At 37.1% G+C, this 14,280-nt stretch overlaps 1 protein-coding gene across 24 annotated transcripts in view; it reads right to left on the reverse strand.

Annotated features, from left to right (window-relative positions):
- Positions 1–14,280, reverse strand: part of PLEKHA5 (pleckstrin homology domain containing A5) — a 241,865-nt gene that overhangs the window by 219,888 nt on the left and 7,697 nt on the right. The window contains exon 4 of one of the 24 annotated variants that reach the window (XM_077870886.1): positions 3,592–4,008. The exons of 20 other annotated variants lie outside the window; for them this stretch is intronic. In XM_077870886.1, coding sequence (XP_077727012.1) covers positions 3,966–4,008 — 43 coding nt within the window. In that variant the 3' untranslated portion in view covers positions 3,592–3,965. 3 more of the 24 variants (XM_077870885.1, XM_077870880.1, XM_077870882.1) reach the window with 3 other exon arrangements.

The following is a 14,280-nucleotide window of genomic DNA, read 5'->3' on the forward strand; positions in this document are numbered from 1 at the left end:
ATCTCACAACCCTTAGATCATGACCTGAGCTAAAATGACAAGTCAGATGTTTAGTGGACTGAGCCACCCAGGTGCCCTTAGCTATCATTCTTAATGGTAAAGTTAGAAGCAGTTATTTTTAAGTCAGATCTGTAGTTGCTTCTATTTATCACTATACTGGAAGTATCAGCCAGCAATACAAAAAAATATAAGAACTAAAATGTAAAGAGGTAAAAAAGTCTGGATACAGGGAAAAAAAAAATCCCTATCATAACCTACATAAGACAGATAAATAATCACACTAAAATTAAGAATTACGTTCATCAAAAAAGTTCTTAAATAAAGTGAAGGCAAGTTACAAATTTGGAGAGTAGATCTGTAAGAGATCACTATCTGTCATTAATAAACTTAAAAATTCTAAAAAATCATAAGAAAAAAGATGCCAAGGAAAGTAGACAATATACAGGCATGTCATAGAGAAAGAAATACAAATACACAATGGACATAATAAAAAATGCTAAACTTTATTAATCTGGGAAATTCAAAGTAAGAGCCACAATAAGAAAATATTTGACAACCACCAGAGTGTCAATAATGTAAAAGTTGGACAATATCAAGTGCTGACAAAGATACGAAGCAACAAGAACTCACACGCTGCTAGAGGGAGCTTAAAAGTACACTACTTCAGAAAATACATTTATTCAATAAAGCATATATTTAAACCTGTTATAGTTATATATGTTCTAGAGAAACTCTTGCAAATATACACGAGGAGACATAGAGTAATATTCACATAATAGCCATAAAATAGGAAACAAATGTCCACTAATCACAAATGGTTAAATTATAATCATACAGTGAAATAGTACATAGTCATAAAAATAAACATCAACCCTGGATAAATCTCATCAAAAAAAGTGTTTAACAAAATTGAATCACACAAAGAATAATTCTATGACTGTACAGTATTTTAAAACATAGCAGGAGAAATTAAACCACATATTATATATGGATTCAACATAAGTGATGAAAAAGGATAAGAGGGGGCTTCAAAGGTCCAAGACATGCTCTATAGCTAAAGGTATCACAGGAGTATTGTCTGACAAATATTAATTTGATATGTATTAAATTTTTGTAATGAAATAAAACACATATTCAAAAAAGGCTTAAAAATTCTTAGCACCAGATATAAGTAGCAATAAAACAAATATTAATTCACCCACAGAGTTCATTTTTTAAAGATTTTATTTATTTATTCATGAGAGAAAGAGAGGCAGAGACATAGGCAGAGGGGGAAGCAGGTTCCCTGTGGGGAGCCCAGTGCAGGACTCAATCTCAGGACCCTGGGATCATGCTCTGAGCCAAAGGCAGATGCTCAACTGCTGAGCCACTTAGGCATCCTGACCCACAGAGATTAGACTTGCTAATTGCACAAAACAAGCTAAAAGCACAGACAGTTAAATTACATAGACTTTAGCCTGCCTTGTTCCTTTCAGTCGAACAAGTCTGACCAAAGGGTTAAAGGCAAGAAAGTAATTACTATTAATTATTCTTCATGTTACACAGTCCTTATTTGAGCTTATAATCAACTGCCTTTCCTAAAATTATTTCCAGGTGGTTCCAGGAATTTGTAAAATCTTCCACTGCTGTTATTCCTACTCTGTTGTCTATTAGGTAACTTTGTGGTTTAAAGATTATGAAATTTTGTTCTGGTTCACCACACAATTTAAACTCTCAAAGTGACTAGCAACAAAAAGAAGAGATTAAATATTTACATTTAAAACATCTACTTCTGCCAATACCAGTGCAAAATACTTTATGACCAAACAACAAACAATACTAATTTGAAAATCTCATCTTTGAATTTTAGTACATGATAAACAGTACTACATAAATTAATTCATTGTCCACTAATGATTTAATTAGTATATTTAGTTGGCATATTATTGCATATATCATTAATATTTCACATTTAAAAATAGTTTACATTTGAAAAATAGTTCTCATTTAAAAAGATACTTAAGATATTCTGAAAAACCTAAAAGACTGAAGTTGTTAAATGAGTATGTCTGTTCAGTATGTAAGCTCCTAAGAGTTCAAAATACATCTACCTTTCACACATGCAGAGGCCAGAAATTCCTGGGCTGACCATCAGCCTTGGCCAAATGAATCATGGCCTTTGTCCATTAGTCCCAAGGTCTCTTTTGTCTAAGGCTCTACTGAAACTAAATCCATCAAGCCCCTTAATGCCTAGGTTCATACCATCTCCGTTCCCTTCTCAATCGATCCCCTGACCCAGCATTATCCCTACAAGGCTTTGTTCTTTCTATCGCTGACCTAGCCTCCACTCTACTTATCTTGTAAACTAAACTACCTATGGAAGTGGTGCTCCCTAATAAGCAAGCTTTCCTATATCTTCAACCTTTTCTCAAAGCGTTCCCAATATCCTGGCTGTTAAGGACTTTCTCCTGAGGATATAAGCTGTACTGCTGCACACTCTCAAAGAGCAGCTGTTAGTTTCTACTAACAAGGTCCTTCAATCACCTGATTCATTCATTCGTGCCCATTTGGGCCCATAATATGGCACATCTGAAATCACTACTTCAGTGATCACACTGCATCAACATAACCCCTAATCTCCCAGCATGCGTGTTTAACTACTTTCCGTCTGAATTCTCTGGTCTTAAGAGAATCTCTATTCCAATCCATGAGATTATTCCACCTCCTTCCTTCCCAGCCTAAAAGTCCAATGGTATAAACATTTCAGCAAATTTATCATACCCTAAACTCTCCTGCTCATCTGCCTTTCACTGCATTCATGAAAAAACCCATTGTGGCTCCAACTATTCATTTTCTCCGAGCTCCCACTGCCCATGAGCCTTCCTTAAGATTGCATAAATACTTAATGAGTGTCTACAATGTATGAGAGACAGAGCATTCAACACTCTCATCACAAAAACTTTATTAAAACTGTTCAACAAATATTTACTGAGCATCTCCTGAGAAGATGAAGGCACTATTTTAAGGTCTGAGAATTTAGTAGTAAACAGGTCAGAGGAGGTCCTTGCTCTTATGAAGCTTCTTACACCCTAGTCAGGGATGACAAACCACCAAAAAAAGTAAATGAACAAGAACTTGAGCCAGTGTTATGCGCCATGAGGAAAATAAAACATGGTAGTAGGACATCAAGTGCCTGGTCAATGGGTTTTATGTGTGGGCAGGATAGGGGAGGTCTTCTATTTCAAAGACTTCTCAGAGACATACTGAAACCTATGTATCTTCTCCACTCCCAGCCTCCACAACAGAAGCACCAGGGCTCATTCTGAACCTTAGACACAGTCCCAATGAGACTATCAAACCAACTACACATATCATCAAAAGAAAAAATAAATTACAGGAGTTAGGAACTAACAAATTTAATAAAGACATATCACATCCATTTGATTTTCTATATACTCAGAAGTACATGATCAGCGGTGTGACCATGATCAAGTCTAATCCCATATTTAAGACTGAGGAACGTAAATTTCAGTTGGGTTTAGTAATTTTTTTGGCATGTGTGCTGAATGAATTACAAAAACACTCCAATTCTCCATCCCCCACCCACCCCCATATCCACAACTCTTGCTATTAGAGTTTCCAATTCTTCCCTCAAAAGATGAAGTCCAGGGGCACCTAAGTGGCTCAGTCCATTAAGCGTCTGACTCTTGGTTTCCACTAAGGTCATGATCTCAGGGTCCTGGGGATCAAGCCCCTGGCCAGGTTCTGTGCTCAGCATGGAGTAAGCTTCAGTTTCTTTCTCCCCCTCCCTCCTGCTTTCTCTCTCCCAAATAAAGAAGATCTTTAAATATATATATATGGAAATGTTTCTCCACTCCTTGAATTTGAGCTGGACTTGTACTTCCTTTGGCCAACAAAAAGCAGTGGAAGTGACACTGTCCCAGTTCTGTGCCCAGGCCTCAAGAAACCTGGAACTCTCTGCTCGCTCACCTGGAACTTGCTTCACCACAAAGGCAAGCCTGGGCAAGCCTACTGGAGGATGAGAGATCATGTGAAAGACAGCCACTCATCCCCACCATCCCAGATTAAGGTGATCCTAGACCAGTCAAAATGAGCAAAATTTCCTACCTGACCCACAGCTAATCTTAGACAAGAGTAAACCCAACAGAAGCTAGTAAATTGCCAAGCCAACAGATGGATGTGTACAAAATACGTAGTTACTGTTTTAAGTCACTGAATTCTTAGATTGTTATATAGCAGTAACTGATACAAAAGATTAATTAAATATTAACTATTTTCAACTCAGATAATCTATTTTATCTCTCTTTTCATGTTTTTGAGGAACTGAAGCCAAAAACTGTGAAAGATTTTAATTTCAGGGTCTTCTGCAATGAGGTTTTAAAAGTAGACCAGGCAGGAACTGTTATATACAAAAAGGATTTAGAACCCCATCAAAGGATTTTGCTTCCCCTACCATTAACACTGCTTATTTTCTATTTAGACTTTCTTTTGCAGCTCCACTGAGAAAGGAATAGCAGCTGAACTGAAAATCATTCATATTAGAATAGCGGGGCTGACTTGATGTTGTAAAAATGTGATTAGGTAAATGTTCAAAATGACCTGGGGTCCTCTCTAAAACAAAATAATAGTTGATTTCCTTGTCCATTTATCATTCTTTTCTGAAATACAGAAATTTCTCACTGTGAATAGTTTCTGAGAAATATATCTATCTTTCCAAGTTCAGTAGGATTTCAATTCTTGTGTGTCTATTGTCTCTTACCTCCTCCAAGAGTTTAATAAGTAACTCAGTTTTGGAAAATAGATATAGTAAGTATACATTCTATCCACCCCTCCCCCCTATTCATCTGGGTAAGCATAAAAGGTTTAGGGATTTGAACTGGACTAGGCCTGTCCTGCTTTCTACCCTGTGGGGTTGTTCTGAGAATCAAGTAAGAGGGAGGGAAAGGAAAGTGTTCAAAAGGAATGTGACCTCGCTTGGCTCACCGCCTACAGTTCCTAGTCCCAGTCTACTCCAGCCTCTCCTGGTCATGGGCTTGGCCTGTGCCAGCCAGCACTGTGCGCCTGAGAGCGCCTGCCTATTTTCCAGCAGTACCTTTGCAGAGCCCGAGTATTAATACATTTTAAATACTTCAAACCTATACATTTACACAGGTTGCAGTCCCCATTTTTTAAATTCCTTTTTATTAATGACAAGGGTTTCAATTCTTTTATTTCTCCATACTTCATCTGCCCTTTTCTACAGATAATTTATTCTACAGCTAAATTCATTTTTAAAAATTCATAAAATATCTTTTTTTTTTAAATAGCAGTATCTACATTCAAAATTGCCTTCTCATAGTCAGTCCTGGGCATACTATATCATACACTGCGTTTAGCATTCTCTCCTTTTAATTCAGTTCCACTCACCTATGTGAGAGTCCCTAATGTTATGGTGTCTTAAATTTTTCATTCCCCTGGAGAATATATTCAAACTAGGTCCTGCCTTTTATTATCTGTGGCCCTAGACAGTAGCCACTTTACTCTTTAAAGAAAATCTTTCTTAGTGCCACCAGGCATTTCACAAATAAACTGATTTCTAGTTCCTAAATCAGAGGGCTTTCTTATGTAGAAAACAACACTTTAAAAACCAAATATGTATATTATCAAATGTATACTACACCATCACTAACACTTACTATTACACATAATAGTAAGTATCAGTGAAGTTCCTACCATCGAGATGTTTAAAATCTACACAGGATGAAGACTAAAAATGATGTTTTTGAACCACTATTAGTAGGTCATGCATCTTAAGTTGTTTCCCAGCATAAATAACACTGAAATGTATTCTTTTTTTTACCCAATGTTATGAACTTTCAAAACAAATACCCATGTGAATTAAAATTTTTAAAATACCCATATTTCATACCTGTTTTACAGTTTTTCCAAGTTTCTTCACACAAATTAATTGATGATATCATAAGCTTAAATAACAAGGCAAGACAAGAAGAAATTGGTACATAACAGGATTAAGAAATTTTCTCAAATAGGGGTGCCTGGGTGGCTCAGTCGATTAAGTGTCTGCCTTTGTCTCAGATCATGATCCTGGGGTCCTGCAATGGAGCCCATGTTAGGCTCCCTGCTCCATTCTCCCTTTCTGTCTGCAGTTCCCCTGCTTGTTCTCTGTCAAATGAATATATAAAATCTTACCAAAAAAAAAAGACATTTTCTCAAATATGGCTAACAGAAGTAATAGAGCCAAGGTGTGATGCATAGCTACTTTCTACTTCACTAGAATACTCAGTGCCCATAGAGTTACAAATTACATATACACTGTGGTCACAGAAAGAAGCACATTTCTCTTGGCAAATCTAACTGGCTGATAGAGGGCCTAAATCATATTGTGCTCTGAACGTGTGATTTTCTAGGTGGATGCACACTAGACTTCCATTGAGGTGTGGGAAATATTCAGCACACTTATGTACATTAATTTTTAAATCATGATAAGAAAAAATAAGCTTTACTAATATGTAAGACATGAACTGACAGCAATACATGCATAATTTGTAAAGACACATATAATGGGGGTGTATAACCAAAAACTTTTTACCTGTAGGAGTACACAACCAAAATAGTTTGGAGATCTCTACTAAGCTAACTGGCTCAGACAACAAAAACACAAATAAATATATAACAGAACAGAAAAAGAGAAAAAAATATATGGAAGAGGCAATTTACAGAAGACAATCAAACTGGTAACAAACAGAGAAAAAGATGCCAAGCACAGCCAAAACCAAGAACATGCAAATTCAAACAAGATACCATTTTTGTCCATTAGATTAGCCAAAACATTAAATCTGTTAATACTAAATCCTGGCAAGAGTACACGAGAGGATAATCCCATACACTGCTTGGTGTGCGTGTAAAATGGTAAAGATTTTTTGGAAGACAGCTGGACTAACTGTAAACCATAAACAGTAAAACATTCATTTGGAAGCATAGGTGGCCCAATTCCAATTCCCAAAGGCATTCAGGAATGGAATGCACTGGTACCTGGGCCTTTCTGATTCAATATGCAGTCAGCTTTGCACAATGTGTCACTTCTTATCACGTTTCTATTTTTTGTGTGAATCCACGGACTTACCGAAAAAGTTTTTTAATGAAAATTAAAATCTTAAATATGCATTTTAATAATTTGAATTTTTTAGAGCCCATTTATGGTATAAAGAAGGATTCTACTATTTATCAAAAAGCTAAAGTACATATATGGCCTAACCCAGCCATTCCACATCTAACAAACATTTTCTAAAAATATTTGAGACTGACTACAAACTTTATGTAGGAGTATGTTCACTACAGACTTCTAGAAATTGAGAAAAAAATTTAAAAACCTAATTGTCCAACAAAAGGAGTATGGCCAAATAATCAAAAGCATATTTTGTAGTTACTGAAAGAACGGTGTTGACTTATACCTATTAAAGTGAAAGGAGTAAGATATTTATTAAATAAAAAGTACATATAGTATAACCTCATTTTTAAAATTCAATCTCAATTTTGTGTATATACACACATATGAATGAAAAGAAAAGGAAGTGCAGTATGGGATGGGAGGGATAAGTATAAAAGGAGACTTTGCAGTGTTGTATCAGAGCAGTAACATTCATTTTCCTTTAAGTCCCCATTGGAATGCTATAATGCCTACTTGGAAATACTGCCCCTCATAATCACTGCTTGAATAAAGAAAGTTGATACAGAGGTCAAACTGACAACTCAGGCACTTAAAATCTCCCCCCACACAAACACAAATGCATAAATAGATGAGACATCTATTTAGCTAGCTAGCTAGCTATCATTAATATCTTATACCACGCCAACCATATTAATTGTCAAAATGAAACCACGCTGAACAAAAGCTTAAGACTCAATATACTCAAGTACCCAAATGTTTTCAAAGGATTTGGGCTTACACGCAAGCTCATGAAATGCTTTCTTTTATTTTTTCAATTTATAGCTTTATAATATAAATTTACAGGTATTAAAGGATGGGTAAATACACCACTACACCAACCTCCTCATCTAACCCCTTACAAACATCACTAGCTTATCACAATTTACTTTTCTACTGATCCAGGAGTTGGTCTCTAAATTCTTCTGAATACAGTGCTCCAAAGTGCTATTGCTAATCAATTAGAGTTGCAATGTTAGTTGTAAATGTTTTACATCTCTGGTAGTCTATTACATCAATGGTCTGCAATGACCACATTTACTGGTATTCACAGGCTTGCGTAGTCCTCTCCCACTTTTGATTTTGGTCTTGATTTGTGACTTGCTTTGACCAACAGGACATGAGCATGACGTAAGCAAAGGTTTTTTTAAATACTTCTGCACTAGGGCTTGGGTCCTCTCTTGGAATGTTCCCCCTTAGAAGCCAGCTGCAATGTTATAAAGAAACTCTAGATAACCACTATGTGATGAGAGGCCATGAGGAGAGAGACACTGGATATTCTAGGCACAGCCAAATTCCAGCTCAATGTATCTGCATGAGTAACCTCAGTTATACCACCAAGATCAGAAGACTGGCATAGCTAAACCCAGTCAATCCAAAGAAAGGAGAGAAAACTCTAAATCTTTATTGTTTGAAGCCACTAAGATTTTGGGATAGTTGGTTATGTAGTGAAAATAAATGGAAGACTAATCCCTGTTCTAAATCACCCGCATAACTAACGACAGTCATGTAGATTTTCTATCAGTTACCTTCAAATTTCATCTGTCCAATCAAGAGTTTTACTCCATAGGTAATGGAGAAATGGGGGCACTTTCATACACTCTCATATACTGCAGAAGAGAACATAAATATGTACAAATCTTCTAGAGAGCTACTTGGCAAAATGTTAAGGTACTGAACCTTTTAAAAAGGTCACACCCTTTCGCAATAATTCCGAGTCTAAGAAATTGACAGGAATATAAGAATGTTACACAGGATTTTTCTCACAGCAAAAAGAAACAGCATAGCCATCTAAAGATAGAGAAGTGATTAAACAATTATACATTTACATAAAACATCAAAGTCACTAAAGAATCTTCTAATGAATACATAAAATGGAGACACACAATATAACTAATGAATAGTATTCAGCACAGTAATAGCAATAAGACCCCTCCAATATGTACATACAATTAAGAATATATACTGAAACATTAATAGAAATTCTCTAGGCACGACAGGACTGGGTGATTTTTCCTCAATCTCCTTTGCTCACAATAGCCAGTACGCTTGGTTTTTGTTTCTTCTTCAGAATTCAACACGTCCACTCCATTCTCTTAGGTCTAGGCCTGACCCATCCTGCTTACCTTCTCAACTACTCCCTCTGCAAGGTACGGCAGAAAGCTTCTTTGATGATGATACTATCATTTCTTGGAATTCTGCAGATGCTCAGGCCCACCATCTTTCCCAGCTCTGAGCACTTTGCACTATATTAAAGGGAGGAGGAGCAGCCCTCTGATCTTGTAGTCTTTCACACTCTGGTTTCCTATGGTGAACTGGACTTTCTCTCTAATCACATGGTTTCTGGAAGGCTTGCCAATAGTAATTTTGGCTGCAGCCAAGGACACAAAATTACTGAAGACCGGAGGGCCAGTCTTTACTTGAGCAAATGGGCATGTGATCCAAGGTGGTCAAAGTTCTGTCCAAGATTTTTTTTTATTTGGGAATAGAGAAGAAACCTTACTTTTTGGGTTAAACAACTACAAGAGTATAATTTGGGGCTGAGGCATAATTTTTCTAATTAAGTGGAAAGAAGCCTTCTATAGTGACAAAAGGTAAGAGCCTTAAAGAATTCATTTGTATCAGTCCTGGAATTAAAGTGGAAAACAGACTGCTTTTGCTTATACTACTGGTTTTGGGTCACTGACATTTGCAACAATAAGAATCCTGACTGGATGACAAGTGAGAAGCAGAAAAATGTCCTGGGATGTTTAGATTTGGGTAAAGAGTTGCTTTTTTTTACAATCTATAATAGCCCTTCATTTCAAACAATTAATTGTCTATTATATTCCGGATGCAGGCAACAAAGATTATTACAACTTCGCAGAGTTGGGTGCTTCTGAAATTACTGGCCACTTCAGAGAGTAATTTCCAAATAGCTCAGAGGCTACTCCTAAGTGGCCAAGGAGTTCCCCAACTGACTCCTAAACTTCTATCATCTGTACCTCACGAGGACTACTTTCTATGTGTCTCAGGTTTCTATAGGATCCACTGATGTCAGTATATTAAAGATTTGGTCTACATTTACTTTACTCATGCAAGTCACAACAGCATAGACTTCAAGATCTCCCTTCCTCTTTAGAAGCCACATGAGCCTGGCCTGAAGTGTGAAAGTTTTTAAACGGAAAAGCTACGGTTAATGGCAAGATCTAGATTTCAGCTGCCTTCAAAGAGGCCTCTTAAGTCCCTACATTATCTTGGCTTCATCACGGATTAGGTCAACAAGCAGGCCTCAAAATAGATCCTTTCTGTCTCACAAAAAATCACATAAACCAAACTCAAGAAACAGATGATTTATTAATTCATGTTGGGATAGATAAATGTCATATGGAGAGATTTCTAAATTTCACAAGGAGGCATATTATAAGATTTCTGAAGAGCACGGAATCAAGTTGACTGTCATCATCAAAGTTTATTCAATCAACAAATATTTATTGAGGAACTACTATGAGAAAGGCTTAGGCCAAGGGACTAAAAATACAGCAATGATCAAGAGTGCTTTTCATGAAGCATACCTACCACACAGAGTGTGAACAAACAGGTATTAAACAAGTGTTGCCTCGATTCTAACACATACTTTTTTTTTTCTAACACATACTTTTTAAATATACTGTTTCTGATAAGAATGGAGGTTTATTTAATATGGTTATGGCGCTCTCTTTTCCTTCCTGAAAAACTGCTATTAAATCAATGGTAACTGATAATCACTGGCAGCTTAAAAAAAACATGGTAATCATACAATTCAATATTCAATCATAATTTTGTTAAATACCAAGAAGGAAAAATATAAGGAGAGAATCTAACGGGGACCAGAACTTACTCTGGAAGGGCTCTGTTAGCTCTCCAAAATCTCCTCATAACACAGCAGTTAGTGACTCTTTCAAAGGGTGAAACTGGATCACGTGCCTCCTCTATTCAGATCTGCAGTGGCACCCTATTTCCCTAAGTAACAGCCAATTAAACCAACCAATGAGACCCCCAAACAGTCCAACTTGTTAACTTCTCTGATTTCAACTCCTTTCTTCCCATACTCATTCCTCATCATTCCTCTCTCAATACAACATGCCCTGCTCTATTTTTTTCTTACAGCATTTGCATATTATTACATACTATAAAATCTACTTATTACTAAGGCTTATTTTGATATTGTCCCCCACCCCCATTCCACTCCCCAGAAGGATAGTTTTCTGGTCTATTTTGTTTAGTGACAGATCTTAGTCACTAAGGTACATTTAGGAATTCAAAATGTGTTGAAGAGAATCAGAAGGAAGAATATACCCATGAACAAGTGATTGGAAGACCTTGCCACTGGGACTAAAATAATGATCAAAACCAGGTGGTGAAAACTTGCCCTCTATTATTTGGTGGAGGGTAACTTCCTCCTGCAGTTTTTCTTCTTTCACTCAATTTCCATAACATACCAATCCCACCCCAAGTTTTTAGATATGGCAAAACTTTCACTCAGGCTATGGTCCAGTCTCAAGCCCAAGATGCTATTTATTCTTCATTCTTCAGATGATTTTGTGCTGCTTTGCTCTGATCCACTCTGGGAATTTCACCACTGAACTTTTGCAGGCAGCCTTATTTCTCATGTTTATGAGAAAGTCCTCTTCCAGGAACCCCCATATTGGTCCAAGTCCACTCAATATATCTAGTCAAAGAATGATGCATACTTCACAAAGTTTATCACAGTCTACGACTATGTACATGTGATTATTTTATTATGGTTTTTTTTACAAAATAAGAGTATGCTCCTTATGTGCAAGGCCCATGTCTGTCCTTTACAAAGCCAACAGCACCTGGCATACAGTAAATACCCAATAAGTATTTGCTGAATGAGTAACTGGATGAATGAATACAGTATTTCCAGCTCAGATGTATATACATGTATAGTCTAGTCAACTAGGTAATTGAGATTAGATTTTAAAGGGAGAACAGGTTATGTTTCTTGTTTGTGAGGAAGAAACAGAAGATGATGTTGTCTTTCCTTTGGAAAGACCAATTTTATCATTTATTTATTTATTGATTGATTGATTGGAAAGACCGATTTATTTATTTATTTATTTATTTAAAAGATTTTATTTATTTACTCATGAGGTAGAGAGAGAGAGAGAGAGAGAGGCAGAGACACAGGCAGAGGGAGAAGCAGGCTCCATGCAGGGAGCCTGACCTGGGACTCGATCCCAGGTCTCCAGGATCATGCCCTGGGCTGAAGGCGGCGCTAAACCGCTGAGCCACCGGGGCTAGCCCGGAAAGACCAATTTTAGCTACCTAAAATGCTATGTCCTCTCAACTACCTCAAAGACCAACTCATGATTAACGCTTCCATCTAGAGCTTCCCCACACCACCAACTCCCTTATTCTGGTCAAGGGTACCAATCATTGTTATAGACACTCAGACACAAAGGCTTTGAAAAGCTTTTGACCTCTTTCTCTGTCAACCTCCTAGCTCAGCAAGACTCCTAAAGCTTGTCAACCTCTCTTTAATATCTTTGATCAATGACCTCCTTGCTTTCCATTCCTGCTACTAGCAACTTGGTACAAGCAACTAACTCTCAGATTATTACAGCAAGAGATCCAGAACTAGTCTCCTTGATTCCAGGTTTCCCCCTTTCTAACCCATCCTGCCTTATTAAAACCTCTCTCTTAAAACTTTCACTTTGCACTATTACTGCTATACCAAAATGTATCTGCCATGGCAAACTAGAAAATAAAAATCTCAGCCTGACATTCGAAAGCCAGGCACAATGCAGCTGCAAACAGTATCCTAGCATTTTCTGTGTTAACATTACTCACCAGCATGGTAGTTCTCACTAGTCATCACACATATTATACACATTCCCACCTCCATGAATTTATCCAACCAGTCATTTATATCAATACCCATCAGAATTCCAACTACATTCGCAAGTCTAGCCCAATTCCTACATCTTCCTTCAAGCCTTGCAGGACCACCCAGCTTAATTTGCCTCTTCCTCCTTGGCTTTTTCAGGATACCATCTGACAAAGTATCAAAGTATCGTATGGTATCATTTCTTATTTATTTGAGAGAAAGAGAGAGAACGAGCAGGGAAAAGATTGGAGGGGGAGGGAGAAGCAGACACCCTACTGAGCTGGGAGCCTAATGTGGGGCTTGAGCCAAAGGCAGGTCCTTAATCAACTAAGCCACCCAAGTGCCCCTTAACTCCAATATACACATACACATGCTAACTTTTCACATTTAACCCCAACTTACACTTATCTATTATAGAAAATTAAATTAAAAAGGTCACAGGAGAGGTGCATGCATTAACAAATGCTAAATCTTTTATTTTTCATATAAAGATAAAGGTGCCTCTACAGGGATGTTTACATCTGGCCAGTCTCCAGGACCTCCAACTCTCATTCTTCTTTTTTTTTTCTATTTTATATTCTATATTTTATATTTTTAGTATTTTTCTACTCCTCACTTTTGCTCCTTCCTAAATACATACAAGAGCTTTGAGAATAAGAAAAACTAAAGGTCAACCACCTTAAGGGGGAAAAAAATTGAAAATGCAAAAAGTTCTCAAAATGCAACAACCTGAGTTGCGTGAAAGCCTCTTACACTCTGTCCCAATTAACTCCTCCAAAGACTAGAAGCCAACATCATTGTCATCGACACCACTTATTTAGAGACTGACTGGATGCTACACATTAAGCCACATACAGAAACCACAAAGAGACACTAAACAGGCCTGGTCCTGGCTGAAAAGAAAGACAATGGGATTCCACGATAAAATTCACTAAAACTGGAAGTCCCAGCTTCCCAATCTTGAAACTAAATGCAATTCTTCATGGAAACTTTCTTAATCTGTCACAGAACACTCTACTTTTCCTTTAAGAAGACACTATTTTTAAATTACATGTTTGTCTCATTTTTTGTGTTAACGTCTGTTTCTATTACTAGAGTACAGACTCCAGGAAGACAAGAGTCTCCCCATTGTACTGCAGAGCACCTGAACGGTACCCATCATTTACTAAGTACTCCTGAATGGCTGTAAATGAATGACCAAATA

This window comes from Canis aureus, chromosome 25 (assembly GCF_053574225.1).
Source record: "Canis aureus isolate CA01 chromosome 25, VMU_Caureus_v.1.0, whole genome shotgun sequence".
NCBI classification, from domain to species: Eukaryota; Metazoa; Chordata; class Mammalia; order Carnivora; family Canidae; genus Canis; species Canis aureus.